The sequence below is a fragment of the Callithrix jacchus genome, chromosome 11, assembly GCF_049354715.1.
Source record: "Callithrix jacchus isolate 240 chromosome 11, calJac240_pri, whole genome shotgun sequence".
Lineage (NCBI taxonomy): Eukaryota > Metazoa > Chordata > Mammalia > Primates > Cebidae > Callithrix > Callithrix jacchus.
Window position 1 is genome coordinate 54,995,712 of NC_133512.1, and position 17,412 is coordinate 55,013,123.

General features: G+C 34.3%; 2 protein-coding genes across 13 annotated transcripts in view; one reads left to right on the forward strand and one right to left on the reverse strand.

The window, feature by feature from the left end:
- SGCE (sarcoglycan epsilon) overlaps positions 1–17,412 on the forward strand; it is a 75,938-nt gene that overhangs the window by 56,474 nt on the left and 2,052 nt on the right. For 3 of the 12 annotated variants that reach the window (XM_009002419.5, XM_009002423.5, XM_009002424.5), the window contains 6 exons: positions 1,017–1,179; positions 3,567–3,778; positions 4,708–4,734; positions 5,467–5,655; positions 16,088–16,131; positions 16,956–16,990. In XM_009002419.5, the coding sequence (XP_009000667.1) occupies positions 1,017–1,179; positions 3,567–3,778; positions 4,708–4,734; positions 5,467–5,655; positions 16,088–16,131; positions 16,956–16,990 (670 nt within the window). The remainder of the gene's footprint in view (positions 1–1,016; positions 1,180–3,566; positions 3,779–4,707; positions 4,735–5,466; positions 5,656–16,087; positions 16,132–16,955; positions 16,991–17,412) is intronic. The other 9 variants (XM_009002421.5, XM_002751591.6, XM_002751592.6 and 6 more) reach the window with 3 other exon arrangements.
- Positions 1–17,412, reverse strand: part of CASD1 (CAS1 domain sialic acid O acetyltransferase 1) — a 135,905-nt gene that overhangs the window by 33,498 nt on the left and 84,995 nt on the right. The window lies entirely within an intron of this gene.

Genomic DNA, 17,412 nt, shown 5'->3' on the forward strand with positions numbered 1-17,412 from the left:
AGAAAGACTCTGTCTCTAAAAGAAAATAAAATAATCTATCATATTTGTTATTGTTTTCTGTTTGTTGCCTTTGGTTTTTGTTTCTGTTTTTGTCTTCCACTCTTTTCCCACTTTTTATACTTTTAATTGAGCATTTTTTTATGATTCTGCTTTCTCCCCTCTTTTAACATATCAATTTTTTTTTAAACTTTCTTTTAGTGATGGTCTTAGAGTTTGCAATATACATATAAAACCAATCTAAGTTCACTTTCAAATAACATTATGCTACTTTCTAGGTAATGCAAGTATCTTATGATAACAAAATAATCCCTGTCTCTTCCTCATCTCTCTTGTATCATTGCTGTCATTCATTTTGCTTATATATAAGTGTACATAAACATATAGATGTATACATTTATGGATACATGGGCGAACATGTTGTTGCTATTATTTTAAACAACCTGTTATCTGTTAGATCAATTAATAATGACAGAAGGTTTTATTTTATCTTCATTTATTTCTTCTCTGATGCTCTACTTTTCTTTATGTAGATCTGAGTTTCTGACCTATATCATTTTCCATCTCTCGAAAGAAGTTATTTTAACATTTCTTGAAAAGTAGCTTCACTTTATTCATTAGAGCCCTCTGCATATTAGTCATAGTTGCTTGAAATTTCTGGTCTGATAATTTCACCATCTCTGCCATATCTGAGTCTGGTTTGATGCTTGTTCAGTCTTTTCAAACTATGTTTTTTGCTGATAGTATATTTTATAATTTTTTCTTGATAGCCAGACTAATGTATGGAGTAAAAGGAATGACTATAGGTAGAGCTTTAGTAATATGGTGGTCAGATGTTGTGGGAGGGGAATTCTATATGATTAGTTCTCAATCTTTTAATAAGCCTATGCCACAGGACCATGAATTTCACATGTGCTTCTCATCTGCCCTCTTAGGCTAAATCCTGCTTTCAAGGTAGATTGTTTTTTAGTGTTTTCAATTTTCTTAAAGAATAACCCGAGAGTTTCACATTTTTACAGCGTTTATGTCATGGTTGGTGCAGATGTCCCATTTTCTTCTTGTTTACGAGAAGTTGAAAATCCACAGAATCAGTTGAGATGCAGTCAAGAAATGGAGCCTGTAATAACATGTGATAAAAAATTTCGTACTCAATTTTACATTGACTGGTGCAAAATTTCATTGGTGAGTTTTTATTTTGTTTTTTGCAAGTGTAGTTAAAAATTATGTGGCTGGAGGTAGTAACATTTGACTAAAACTTGAATTGCTTTTAGGAATAAACCCTGGTTTTACTTTAACTGCGGTTGACTTCCCTGAGTTTAAGGATCTGGTAAGGTCATTGACGGTGCATCCATTTAGGAAAGAATATATCCACTTTTGTACTTATTCTACCCTTGATTAGTTGCTGGGGCTGGATTAGCTTGGCAGGTGTCCAGATGAACCACTTGGACATCCATATAGCTGCTAAATGGGCACAAATAATGGAATTAGTATGATATGTGTAGAAAGATTCTTCTTAAATATTCTGCCACTACCCCACCTTGGAGGAGAGGATGGAGTACACTAATAAATCTGAAAATAAAGCAATATTGTGCTATGATTTAATATTCTGAAAAGTCAAATTATAGATACAATTCCAAGTGAAAAAAGAATCTTACCCATAATTCATAAACATTATATTTCTTTCCAAATCACATTTTAATTTGCATGTTAAAAGATTTAGGAAGATGTAAGATTTCAAATATATTTAAGATATGTGTAATATTTTATGTATAAGTTTATATATCATTTTATATGTCTCTATAAAATTTTTAGATCCTATTATCTGAAAGGTAGGAGAGTTGTTTTAAATCTTTTTTTCTGTTGATATTTAATGTATCCAACTGATGTTTTAATTTAGTGACCTTTTAGTTTTAACTTCTGTCACCTTTTTATGATTGGTGATGAGTGAATTAGATCTAAGTTTAAAGTTGACATTCGAACAAAGTTGTTGACACATAAACACAACTATCACTTCATGTCTTAGAGAGCCAGCTGCAGGCAACTTTCCAGGATCCAGTACTAGAGAACATATTACTCATGTTGTAACACTTAGCACTCCTTGTGGTCTTTTGCCTTGAACTCTTCCTCTCATGCCTCTTGTCTCATGGCCCTTAGAAAAATGGCCTTCTTTGCCTTCCTAAGTCAAGTAAAATCATTATTGTAGGCAAATTTGCTCAATATTTCAATCATGGTGCTAATGATACAAGGGTTCAGGAGACTGAGCAGCTGCAGCCATAAATCGGATTCCTCTCCCAGCATCAGTGGACGGCAGCCCCTAACAATGCCATTTTACTTGTGGTTGTTCTTGAAAATGAGTTTATGTTTAGGACTATTACCCAATCTCTAAAAGTTTAAAAATGACATATGCCTTGAAGATTTTTGTTTATGTGGTAAGGCTTTATAAGTGGAAAGTTTGGGAATTTTTATTTTATATGTATTTATTTTTATGCCATATCTTGCCACAAAAGGTGTCAGAAGGTTAAATAAGAGTCATACAATAAACATAATAAATAAAATAAAAAAGAAGTGGAAAATCAGGACCTAAATTTCACCCTCTAAAAATAAGCATAAGGCTGTGTTTGACAACAAGCTGCCTAATGTGAAGGACAAAAAAAAAAAAAAAAGAAATTCATCAGTTATTTAGTTCTCATTCTTAAAAAGGAGGCACAGCATCCATTCTTTGGCAGAACACAAAAGTTTTTACTAACATTGTATTATTAAGAAAATTTTTCAAGTGGAGTTTTTTGGGAGCAGATACTGAATAATGCTACAATAATTATCCCCAATGGTTTATTTTAGTAGCAAATGTAGTAGCAAATTTCACATGGCTGTATTTTTAGTATGCTTCAATAAAAACTTCAGCATAATTAAATGCAACTCAGTGAAAGCAGCTTAATTAATGTGGAGGTAAATTAACATAGTACAACTGTTGTAGTTTTTTGATTCTGGGATTGAATTAAGTAAGACTGGGTTAGGTTCCATATTCCCTAGACTATCTTCCATAAAAGTTACTTCTGTCAACTGGAAGGCAGAAAGATCAAGGACAACATATTTGGAAATTGTCCCTGTTTTTTTTTTTTTTTCTTTCTCTTTCGCTAAACTTAGAAACCATAGATGCATACCTGGTTTTCAGCCAGTTTTAGGTTTGGTAACATCTGCACTTGAGTATTGCCACTAGGAAATAAGACATTTACATGATAGTGTAAAGGACTACTGCTTTAGAGAAAGGAAACCTAGAAAGAACAACTACACACATAGGCACACACACACGTTAAATATGTACACATGTAAATGTATATGTATATATGTTTTAGGGAGAACATAGAAAGTAGACCAAAGTAAAGCCTTTATTACTTTCATTCATTACATTTCCTACCTCCAGTAACTACTTGCAGATTCAAAGTGATAAAGTAATTGGAAAAGATGGCTTTTTAGATGGTTTGTCAAAGAATGTTTTAGTGTGTCCAGATCTTAAAATCTCAATGTTCGCAACTATTAATTTATTGTGTAATTGTCTTCTTTTGTATCAGGTTGATAAAACAAAGCAAGTGTCCACCTATCAGGAAGTGATTCGTGGAGAGGGGATTTTACCTGATGGTGGAGAATACAAACCCCCATCTGATTCTTTGAAAAGCAGAGACTATTACACGGATTTCCTAATTACACTGGCTGTGCCCTCGGCAGTAGCACTGGTCCTTTTTCTAATACTCGCTTATATCATGTGCTGCCGACGGGAAGGAGTGTGAGTACTTTAAGACTAATAAGAAAATTAGAGATCCTGCTAAGATAACAACATAGAAGATTCCATTAAAAGCAAAGTTTCATTTAGCTCATAAAACAGTTAGTAAATGAATTGAAATTGTGTTCAGTCAAACTGCAATATTTTATTTATTTAAAATGAATTAAAATAGTTTTGAGTCTAGTAAATCAAATTAGGGGATATAATTAGTTTATTCAAAAATTATTAAGGCTTAGATGTAAATTCATACTGGCAAAACAGTCCTAAGAATAATTGAGGCTAGATATTTTGGTTATACAAGCTATCTTGAATGAGCAGAGTCTGCTTTGCAGATCTGTAATTGCATTTAAAAAAAAACTGTGTTAGTTTGATCAGAAGTGATGGTCAAAATTCTTCTTGAAATCATTCTGCTGTTAAACAAGGTGACACAGTCTAAATGTTTAAAATATACTTTTAAAACTCAACTTAGGAATAAATTAATGAAAATAAGGTATAATTTGAGTAATGAGTCTTCACTTCATGAATAGTTAGTACTTTCAGGACATCTATGTCAATTAAGGTAATCTCTGAAGATTACCTGGAAGTCAGGGTAACAAAGCAAAGGTTTAAAAATTAATAAAGCAGCAAGTAACAAATTCTTTCATTTTTACATGTAGCTTGATTTCATTATGTCATGCAATTTATTTCAATCAAGGCCTTGATTCTTAATCTCCATTTTTTTTCCATTTTACTATGTGTTTCTCATCAGTATTCCATCATTGTATGTGTATCATCCAAGTAATGTCATAAACCTGGTGGCAAATGCTGCCTGGTTGCATTTAATAGTAACAATGTCAGCATTTCCACATCATGCAAGATCCCATGAGCATATAGTCTTAATGTTCCAAATATCAATGCTATTATTTAATTCACAAATTTTGTTTTGTTTCTAGGGAAAAGAGAAACATGCAAACACCAGAGTAAGTGTCTTCTTTCCTGTTATTTTCTTCATCATTTTTGCCACTTCTCAGTTGCCCATCATGCTCCATACATGTGTGCCATGCTTTTTTTCATTCATCATCTTTCATAGTTTATTTCATAAATGTGAAAGCTGCTTTCTAAACAGAGATATTTAGGAGGGGTAGAAACTAAAACCTTTAAAAATGATTTGAAAACTGAGTAAACAGATAAAAATTAAACCTAAAATATTTCAGATTCAGAATATTAACTTGCCATTTATATTATGTGATTTCCAATCTGCATTTCTGTAAACCAGAGAACAGATGAAAAGACCTTTCATACAAGTTTTCCAGAATCTACAGTAATAACCTACCATAAAATGAAACTTCTGTGAGTATTTATGAATGCCCCACCAGAAGCAAAAACATAAAAGCTATGATAGTTTTATCTTAATCATAGAAAATAAATAGAAAACTAGTTTGTTACTTAGGGCAGTAATATTAATACAATGCTTCATAGCTTAGTTTAATAAAACACTTATGTATTTTAAAATCAGTTTATAGTTTTCAGTTTTGTTATATTAAAAGTATGTGAGATATCTGACTTTCTGAGATAGTTTGTTGAATGCCCAAAGTGCAATAATGTCTTGTTACTTTAAAAGATAAAAATACTTCATAACTTTTTCAAATTGATGACCCATTAGGCTAATATATGATTTTAAATATATGTTGTTTTATTTCTTTTTGACCTAGCATCCAACTGGTTCATCACAGTGCTATTCAGAAATCTACCAAGGAGCTTCGAGACATGTCCAAGAATAGAGAGATAGCATGGCCCCTGTCAACACTTCCTGTGTTCCACCCTGTGACTGGAGAAATCATACCTCCTTTACACACAGACAACTATGATAGCACAAACATGCCATTGATGCAAACGCAGCAGTAAGTGTCCACTTAGAGCCATAATTAATATGGATGTATATTTTTACTAATATCTGTAAAGACCAGAACTTTCTGTTGTTGTTGTGTTGTGTTTGTTTGTGTATAACTGGAAGAGAAAATACCAAAAGGATATTAATTGTGTAAATCCCACCCCTACTGTCCTGAGACAAATACAATTACTTTTAGGAAATGTACCTTTCCCCCCCCCATTAATCCAAATAAGACTACATATACCTTAATATTTAAAATATTGACACTGATACTAAACTCACATGTTTGCTCAAAGATGAGTTAATTATTAAAAAAGAAGCATATCCTAAGCATTTCAATTTGATTATTTTTTAGAGATATTGTTAGAATTACTTGGTTTTAACCTGTTGAAAATGTTATTACCATAGACCTTTGTAATCTAAATTTTTGCCTTAGAATTAAGGGTGTTTGGCCTGTTTTTTGTGATCTGCTTGTATATCAAGGCAAGCAGTTCCAAACTGGGTTATAAACATTTATTTTATTAGTGCAAATAAGTGTTTAGTGCTATAGGGACCAGGGTTAGAAAGCCTGGCAGGACTTTGTAAAGATAAGGGGGTAAGGGGTGAGGAAATTGTAAAGTTGCATTTGGGAAACCATGTTGTATAATGCTGTAATACAGCATTATGCTACATCGTATATTGCTAATATAATGTATCCTAGTGGTCACATTATTATATAAGGGAATGGTGGGTAAAACTGTTGTTTATAAGAACATGTCTCTTTTTTTTTCTTTTTAACCATATGTTAAAATGAGTTGAATTCAATTACTCAAGCACTAGAAGTCACAAAGTTGGCTTTTGAGGTCCTCCTCTTTTTCACTTTACTTTTGTAGATGGAGTGGCTATGCAGAAAAATCTTTCTCACTCTCTCAGTCACTCTTTATCTCTCTTGCTCACACACACACACACACACACACACACACCACCCCTTAGGATATGATATTAAAATGAACACATTCACCTGGGAACTCTGCTGGGTACATTTTTCCCATTGAATGCTTATTTTGTAGCCAGAAAGAATGCATGTGGTAATTTGAAGATTAAATAATAATTAATATGAGTAGTATAGACAGACTAGATAGTTTATCCAGAAGACTTCAGAAATCCAAAAGTATTATGAATATTTTTCTAAAGTTCTCTAATATCACTTAAGGTCATACAGACTAAGGTGCGTGTTTTTGTGCATGTGTATGTGAGAGAGTAATTACATAATGGGTAGTGGGTAATTTAAGTAATGAGTAAAATTGCATAAGTTTACAATTTTGAATTTTAGAAACATTATATATCAGGGATATAAATATTAAAGTCTACAAAATTTAGTTGCACTGAATGAAACAGATGGGTTTCTATACTCTCTGATGATCAGTAGCCTATCTGTTATGGGTCATCATAAAACCCAGTTTACCAGGAGTAGATATTGATGAGAAAAATTGGTAAAATTTCAATAATATTATAATAATTAACAATTTAACCTTTTATGCTTTTTTTAGGTGAAAATTATGAAATGGCTTTGTCATTCATTTTCAAAAAGAAAAGAATTTGTACTTCTTATTCTTTAAGGTTATTGTTTCTAATATTGCATGTCAGTGAAATATTGACAGATACCCTTCAAAAATGAAATGTTCAAATCACATAGAAAAAGTAGTAGCAACACTGCAAACTTTTAACATGAAACATGAAGTCCTGTAGCTAACCAAATTGTTTATGAATGATAAATTCAGTATACTTAGTATGAATGTGAAGATGAAATGCATACCCTTTTAAGAAGGGTTAATTAGTAAGTGCAAGGCAGCATTATCCAAGCATATGCCTGGTTATCAAGTACTGTAATGTAAGGGTTTTATTTCTCTGTTTTTTTAGGCTACAACAGTCCTCAGTCCCTTAGTGTGTTGATATACTTTATGAATCCATAGGAAAAGGTCAGAATAGGCAATTCTTCATAGAACACAGTTTGAGAAATGCTTCTATTGATAATGTAACAATGCTGTAGAATTTTAGAGTAGAAAACTAGTTATAGTAAGTAGGGGAACTTGACTACATATGTAAGTCAGTAAAACTCTATTGCTAATGAAATTGAAGAGAGGAAAAAGGTTGCTATCATTTTAAGATAACCCTTTCTAATCATATGTGTTGAAAATAAGAATAGCTCCTTAAAAAGTATTTTGATTCCCTGTAGTTAGAATTTTACAATGTTGCTACTAATATACAAACAAAATAAAATTTTCTGTCTAGTTATACCAAATGCATCTTTCTGGTTCTTCCATAACCCCATCAAGACTATCATTATGTTGATCAAATCTATTTGCAAATGCAATAGGCTATTATATTGAACTTGCAACAATTTAAACACATACTAGTTTTAAGTCCAGAAAAGCTTCACATTATTCAGATTTTTGCTAATGGAAAAGCTCCATTAACTAGCACTTCTATATAAATAGGGTACATAGATAATTGATGATGTTCACAATGATTACTCTGAGGCACTGCAGGATCATCAAGTGCGTCTGACTCATCAGAGGAAAATTAAATTACATTCGGTGTCGTTTCAGTGTTGAGTGTATATTATCTTTCTTTTATGCTTGGAAATGGATAATATGTGCACGGTCTCTATGGTAACTCCCTATAAGCCAGAATATGTGATTAAATTAACCTCATTTTCCAACCATGCCAGATAATAGGGAATTTATTGTATGGGGTTCATCATAGCTGTTCTTCATGGAAATTCAACTTTTACTCTTTACCAGAAAAAGAGCCATGTTTTAAAAGTTTTACTTCAGCACTGAGTAGACACACATAAATCTTTTGGTCATTTGGACTGAACTGAATTCTCAACATTAAATGATATGATATTTGGGGAGGTATTACAGTACTCAATAACCAGGTATATGCTTGGATAATGCTGCCTTGTACTTATTAATTTACCCTTCCTAAAAGGGCATGCATTTCATCTTCACATTCATACTATGTGTACTGAATTTATCATTCATAAACAATTTAGCCAAAGGATTTCATGTTTATTCTTCATACTTGATACCAGAAATATTCAGACATGGATATGGCTAAAGGTTTGTATTAGCTTCTAAGTAAGATTCAAGAATATTCAAAGCTTTCTTTCAAAACTGCATAAAACTAGTTCGTTCCTTCAAACAAGTCGATTGACATCATAGGTATAGAGAACTCACAACATTGTGTAATGAAGAGCTGCCACCGTTATCAATCACATGGTAATATTTTCTTTTCCGTAGAATGTTTCACAGAGTGCCAGACTGGGACCATAAATTAGCCAGTAAGAAAAAATATTTAAATAACAAACACAGAAATAAAAAACAAAAAATAACAAAAAAAAGAAAAAATATTTAATCATTTGCAGAAGATAAATTTGAGCCACTGATAAGGGGCAAAGCTAAATTATGTCAGAAGTGAGATTAGATTATTTACCTATCCCGAGGGAGGGATAGGTAGCATTTGTCATTGACCTCAGAGGGATCTCTGATTTAGGTTGTAAGCAAAATGAATAAAGAGGCAGTGGAAAGGGAAGCTGGAATAGAACCTGGAGATGTGCCCAGAAATGAGGTGTTTCATTTTGTAGGTATTCCTTCTGCTTTTCAAATTACAGAGATAATATAAATAGGCTGTTAAAACTATCACATAGTCTAGAAATGTAAGGTCAACTTAATTTTATCTTTGTTAATGTATTTATTATTTAATAAACTTTTTATTTTTGAATGATTATAAAGGTATAGTAAAGTTACAAAGATAATAGAGAGTTCCTAGATACCCCTCAGCCAGTTTCTCCTGTTGTTAACATTTTATATACCATGGTACATTTGTCACAATGAAGAACCCAGTATTGCTACTTTACTGTTACCTAGACTTCAGACTTTTTTCAGATGTCATTAGTTTTTCCACTAATGTTCTTTTTTTGTTCTAGGATTCCATCTAGGACACAATAATCACTATGTTTCCTTAGTCTCATCAGGTCTGGGCATTTTCATATACCTTTCTTGTGGTCCCATGACCTTGACAGTCATGAAGAGCTCTAGCCAAGTATTGTATAGTATGTCCCTCATGCCCTCCTATAGTAAGTTTTTCTACATCTGTACTTTGTTATCTTTGTAGCAAATAAGTGTTGCCATTAATAGCAGGAAGAATTTTTTTCCTCTATAGACATTGATCTTATGTATTACAATTCATTTCTGGAAATCACAATGTAAAGTAATTCTTAAATGTAAATTGACTTTGCCCAAAGAATCATTGTTGTGATTGGGGTTATGTTTGTGACCAAAGACTTCACATCAAAAATCTATTACATATTTGACTGGTGTGCCTCAAAGATTGCCCTTTGTAATTGTTTAAATGAGAAAAATTTAATTCCACGTAATAGAACATTAGGTCCTCAAAGGAATGTCAAGAGAGAGTCTAGCCTTGTTCCCAAATCATGTTATGTGTCAGAATCACCGTAGAGCTTTTACAGTATACATCCTAGGAATTTGGAGTCTGGTGGGAGTGTATGTTGTGGTAGTGGTAGAGCTCCTGCAGAGAGCTTCTCAACAAAGGTTGAGAATTCCTGGCGTAATACTCAAAGGACTTAAGTTTCAAGATTGGAAAATCCAAAAACTCTGATATTTCTGGTGAGGCTCATGAGTGGGAAATGTTGTTATTCACATTCCTCTACATAGAGTTTTAAAAGTGGAAGTTTTTCCTAAATTCCCCCATGCGAAACTGTGAAAGAAGAGCAGTCCATGCACATGGTCTAGGAGGTTGGAGGTATTTGGGAGTTCATGCTACTCAGCCTCTAGAGTCTTCCACACCTCCCTAAACTGCCTGAGGAAAATGATATGGCAAGATTGAGAGATAGAGCTAATCAGAAAACAGTGCCTGAATGGCTAAACCTGGAACAGCTCAAAGCCATTGAGAAATTGTTATTTTGTAGTCTTATGCTTGGGAACAGGGGCATTGACTTACACTTGGGGACAGGGATCCCAATATTTGATTTTCTAAAAAATAATTTATTTTTATATTAAATTTGTAGTGAAGTATGCTGTCTTTCAGGGAAAGATCTGCCTCTTCACTATTCTTATGACAACATCAATAGCAGTCGATTTTTCTGAAGTGGTAGGCATCTTCATGAGGCCCCTTAGTTAATGAATAATTGTGGATAGTGCTCCACACATTTTTCTGGAAGATATTAATTTGTTACACAAAAATTTTCCTTATTCATTATTCTAAGCATAATTCCTAATCCAGGATAATTGGTTCTTCTTCAAAACAAGAGATAGGTTTTACCTAATCTTTTGAAAATTAACAAGTATAAAAGTAGAATTAAGTCTTCTAATTAAAAATAGTATCTAATCATTTCGGCTTTTATTTAAGTATTTTTCCATTTGTCCTCCTTTTGGTCACAATGACAACTTTATGGTAAAATTTCATAAATAAAAATTAAATTTTAATAAAAGTATCAGTTGAAGACAATGTTTCAGGGGACTAAGATTTAAGATTATAGTGTCCTGTTGAGAAGAAGTATCAAGCAGCCAAGAATATTTCTAAGCCATTGATTTCCAAAAATAGATTACTATTTCTTATTGTTCAGTGACACCACCAAACTAATTGAAAAGTGAAATGTTTTGTATTCCACATAACTAATGTCATTTTCTTTCAACTCTGGTATGGTTTCTTTGGCTTTATGCAAATCATTTTGCTTTTTAGTCTTGAAATAAGTAGCAGTATAATTAGTTGATAATCATCAACTTTACTCACAGAATTACTGTATAGGGTATCCAAGAATGTCAAATTACTTTAAAACAGTTGTATAAATAACAAATAATTGTGTACTTACTTCCCCAAAATCACTTATTTCTTTTGTTTTGTTTTTTATGAGACCAAGTTTCGCTCTTGTTACCCAGGCTGGAGTGCAATGGTGCGATCTCGGCTCACCGCAACCTCCGCCTCATGGGTTCAGGCAATTCTCCTGCCTCAGCCTCCTGAGTAGCTGGGATTACAGGCACGCGCCACCATGCCCAGCTAATTTTTTGTATTTTTAGTAGAGACGGGGTTTCACCATGTTGACCAGGATGGTCTCGATTTCTTGACCTCATGATCCACCGGCCTGGGCCTCCCAAAGTGCTGGGATTACAGGCTTGAGCCACTGCGTCCGGCCCAAAATCACTTATTTCTTAATTTGCAAATCATTACCTTTGCATTCTTAAAGAATGAAGTTTGTGCAATGACTAATTCACACAATTTTCTGTTTAAATGCATGAAATTAATGAAAATGAAATTACAAAATAATGCTAATAATTTAGTTACAGTTCTCTTAAATTTCTATGTAATGCAGTTTATGCATAATAATTTTTCACTTCATCTAATAATCATTATTTTAAATTGTTTTATGATTTTAGAAAGGTCTTTCCTTGGAAGGATTCTAGGGCCTCTACTTGAAGTTGACCCTCCTGTATATAATTGCCTTTAGGAGCCTGCTCTCACTAAAGATGAAAATGCTCCACTTTCTTCCTGCATCTTCTGTATCTTTTAACTAGCAGAGTTGAGGTTGTAGGCATTTTTTCTAGTATGCCTGAAGCAGTGCTCTTAAACGAGCTGTGTTCCTTCAACACTTAAATGGAATACACAGTTTTAAAGATGCCCATCATAGATGTATTCACACTCTAATACAGGTTCGCATGTAGTTACAAGTTGTACATATCTTGGAGACTCAAGGGTCCCCCTCAAAATAGGAGATAGGTTGGACTTATTCAGGGGAAGCTGAGTCGCAGTAATTTTTGGTTGAGCACCTTTTTGTCCACACAAGCACTTTTAATATAACTCATCTAAGTTTCCTTTGAAATTACAAGGAGTGCATGTGCATTGTTCAAACATAACCACTTAGAACATGCACTATGCTTTTCAGTCCGTAAATCAATATAAGACACACAGTTGCTTTCTTATCTATCTTCTCTAAATTTCTTGCTAGTTTGTGTGTGGCATTTTTCTCAACCAGCCATCTCTTTTCACCTAGCCCAACCCATTGTGATTTAGAAAGTTTAGCAATGCAGCAAAAGAGGAACAAATGGAAGCTAGAGGAGAAACAACAGAGCATAGGTTGTCTTTGATCAGTGGTTTCCAAGCTAAATTCCACCGAAAGGTCAGTTAGGAGGGCCAACAGGAGGGCCAACAAGGGAGTCTGGCCTCCAGCTACCTCATCCAAATGCTGATACTGAATTTGAAGTATTCTTAATGTAGAGCTATGGGAAAACCTGTGTCTTTGTTTACCAGTGACTGCCTATGTTACAACACGTACATTCTGGACTTTCTTTATCCTCTTTGATTTTTGTATTTTGTAGAAATGTGTTGATTTAATCTGTTAACAGGCTAGGTAGAGGGAGAGATGGTAAGGAATGAGGAAGTGCTTGTGTACAGAGGGTGCACTGTATTTGTTTCGAGTACAGAATAGACCCAAATTAGTTGCACCTGAGTAGGTAAAACACATCCTCCCACCCCATGCCAGATGCCCATCTAATTGCATTTTGACTTCTGTAGTAAAGATGTTTGCCTTGCCATCTTTTTTTTTTTTTTTTTTTTTGAGACGGAGTTTTGCTCTTGTTACCCAGGCTGGAGTGCAATGGCGCGATCTCGGCTCAACCGCAACCTCCGCCCCCTGGGTTCAGGCAATTCTCCTGCCTCAGCCTCCTGAGTAGCTGGGATTACAGGCACACGCCACCGTGCCCAGCTAATTTTTTAGTAGAGACGGGGTTTCACCATGTTGACCAGGATGGTCTCGATCTGCCGACCTCATGATCCACCCGCCTCGGCCTCCCAAAGTGCTGGGATTACAGACTTGAGCCACCGCGCCCGGCCTGCCTTGCCATCTTTAAATGTAGAACTGATTCCCTCTTTGTAGTTTATAAATTGATCTTTTTACTTTGTGACCAAAACCAATATAAATACATTGTGTGAAATTCTGAAAGAACAAACAAAAGAAATACTCCTCTAGCCCACACAGGGATAAGTAAGGCTGATAAGTAACAATAAAAAAGAATATAATCGTTGGAACAAATTATTAAGTAACTTCCTCAACTTGAGTTAGAGTTGAGTTTATTATTTCCTTAGTAATATCTTTAAGGTGGAACTGAAACATTAAAAAAAATCACTTAAAGGTGTTAACTATAGAATAAATTAAGAGTTTAAATACTGTTTTCCACTTTAGATTGTTGTATTTGGAACATAATACTTGCCTGGCTGAAATAATTCAGATCAATGGTTTTCAAACTGTTTCTTAGAGATTTCTTAGAATTGCTGTAGGGGCCAGCATGAGGGGCAGAGAAAACAAAGCGGACAGGATTCCTAACTCCCTTGTTTCAACCCAGGCAACCTCACATTTATCTCTTTTGTACATCACAGCTTTGCTTAGGGTTTCAATTAAGAGGAATCCCAGTGCCAAAGAGAAAACACAAAACTTTGAAAATCCCCAGCTTGGATCAAACTTTATTGCAAAGGACTGACTCCTAGGGTTTCTTTCACACATAACCTAAATTGTACATTTTCATAAACTAATTTTAATATCAAAATTTGAAACTAAGTGGGTATATCTGTATATTAATAAACGTATATTATGTGAGTCTTTTTAAAATATATTTAAGTTCTGGGGTACATGTGCAGATTGTGCAGGATTGTTACATAGGTATACACATGCCATGGTATATGTGAGTCTTTTTAATGCTTACTGCTCAGGATACTAAACAAAATAGGATAGTTCTTATTGTTAATACACTTTAGGGCAATTAAATATTATGTGCAGAGAATACAATGACAATCAGCATGTGAATGAAAGCATGCTAAATGGTAACCTAAATGTGAGTTGCTTAGAGAGGAGCCATATATGTTAAAAATTTTAATAACATTTCTTATGGAAATTTTTTAATTACAAGAGTAATACCTGTATGTTATAACAAGTTCTGAGTTGAGTTTGCAAGGACAAATGGGAGCTGATTAGGTACAGGATATGGTTGTAGCCATGCTTCAAGCAGACATGGGGCACTCCATGTAGGAGTGAGATATATTGTGGCTTTCCAGGTCACATTAAGAAATCTGAAATTTAATCTTCCAATAAATATAAGGAAATATTGAAATGTGTGTTATTTGAATGACATAATCAGACTTGTGTCTTAGAACAGTAGTCCCCAACCTTTTTGGCACCAGAAAGTAGTTTCATGGAAGACAATTTTTTCACAGACCAGGAGTAGTATTACACACTTTATTTCTATCGTTATTACATTGTAATATATAATGAAATATGTAACTCAGCACAAAGTAGAATCAGTGAGAGCTCTGAGCTTGTTTTCCTTCAACTAGGTGGTCCCATCAGGGGGTGATGAGAGACAGTGACAAATCATCAGGCATTAGATTCTCATAAGGAGTACGCAACCTAGATCCCTAGGGTTCACAGTCCTATGACAGTCTACTGCTGCCACTGATCTGACAAGAGGCAGAGCTCAGATGGTAATGCAAGCTATGGGGAGCAGCTGTAAGTACAGATGAAGCTTCGCTGGCTCACCTGCCATTCTTCACTTCCTGCTGTGCAGCCAAGTTCTGTGGCCCAGGGGTTGGAGACCCCTGTCTTAGAAGATCATTCTGACAGCAGTAGGCAGAGTGGATTATAAGGGGACAAGAATGTGAACAAGGAAACAAGTCAGATCGATTACAAGGATCCAAGTGAGAAATTATGATGGCTTCAACCAAGCCATTATTAATTAGCAATGGAGATGGGGAAGAATGGGGCAGATCCAAATGAGACAAAAAGAAATGCCAAAGTCCCTAAGTGGATGAATGTGGGGACTGAAGGAGAGGGAAGGAACAAGGATGACTTCTGCATTTTGCTAATGCATTTGCATGCATGGCCACTGTCATTCCTGACATGAAGATAAAAGAACACAGATGTTTGAGATAGTGAATGAAGGTTATATTTATTTTCCATAAAATGTGTGAGCATATGTCTTCTAGACCTGGATCTGAAAGTATATAGGTTAAGAGCACAAGCCACTGTGTTCACATCTTTACCTTCCATGTCCTAGGTATGTGCCGTTGGATTTGCAAGACTATCTCTTGCAAGACTATCTCCTCACCCATAAAATGGGGAAAATATTAATGTCTACCTCTTAGGATTGTTGTGAGGTACTTTAGAGTATAGCAAGTAGTGAAAGATTCCTGCATGTTATCAAATATTGTTAATTTTTATTCTCCTCAGGCCTTAGTTTCCTCATCTGTAAACTCATGAAGGGGGAGGGGAATTGTGCTGGATTACATTACTGGAGTTACAGTTACCTGTAAAGATTTTCAATCTAGTATGTCTGTTCTCTTTTTACAAGTGTGTAACAAACACAGCTTTACTCAAAAATGTTCATCATTTCTAGGAACTTGCCACATCAGACTCAGATTCCCCAACAGCAGACTACAGGTGAGTGCTAAGAATAATAAATTCATGTTTATGGATGAATCTAATAGATTAAAAGATAATTATGGCACTATATAAGATTTGTGTCATAGACATAGACATAGAACCTCAGAATAATAGCTTAGATTATGACGTAGCTTGGCATCAGAATGATAAACATAGGGTAAATGATCTTAGAGCAAAAGCATCCATGGAGGTCCTGTCTAATTAAGGAAGATTGAATAAAACCCCTTTCCTTTAGTGAAGCTCCCTATTCTTCCCTTTGGTATGAAAGATTCTTAGCTTGGATGCATCCAGGATTTGTCTCAGTAAGTGAGCAGCTTGAAACTGACTCTTACAAAAGGAAACCATTGTGACTAATCACTGAGGCTTCAGTGGGATAAATGAGAAGTGGCTGGCCTGGTTTTAAACCTGCTTTAAAAAGCCGTTATAACATGACCAGTGACAACAAGATGGCGGACAGTTCTCCTTGGACTATTCTATTTCCCTAAGACTTGCTTTCTTTATTTCTTTCAAGTGTCCCTAAAAATTTTCCACAGCCAATTATTTCATTCATCTCTATACTGAGTAGATAACTTATTCATGATTGTCTTCTAATTAGTGGTTGATTCCTAGTTCTAATTGCCAGGCAACCATTAATGCCTTTGTAGCTCTTTTGGAAAAGCAAGAGAAGTTTTAAAAATGTAAGTTGGGTGTGGAATTCTAAGTATGAATAGTGGCATTGTGGTAGGGAAACTATTAAGTAAGTCTCTTAAAAACTTCAGGCACATACAGAAATGTTTTCATTCAGAAATTATCTTCTCTATTACTGCTTTCCTGAATTTAAGGAGATTTTCGTTTGACAACTTTTCAAAGATTTGAGGCAAGTATAATGAAATTGTTTATCAGATTTTAGTTACAAGATAATGTTTATCAGAATTTTTCCTACAATTTGATTACTTGTTTTAATTAAATGCTAACGTGTTTCAACAAGACTATTCAATATATTGATGTATTGTTGCTACTTTGTAAGCATTCAGGAGATTGATGAAGGAACAAACTTTGTTATAAAAATGAGTCACCTAAAGACAGAAAAAGATAAATGAATTCCTAGTACCACTAATTTCATGGCTATTTTTTTAAAGAAGAAAATTTCTAAAAGAATATTTCTACAATGGAAACCATAGAACTTCTTCATCATTAACGTTATAGCTTCCATCTCTCCTAAGATGTCTCTCTTCTGATGCTTAATTATTTCAGGCATGGACTGAGTAGAAAGGAGGCAATTTCTAGAAAAACAGTAAA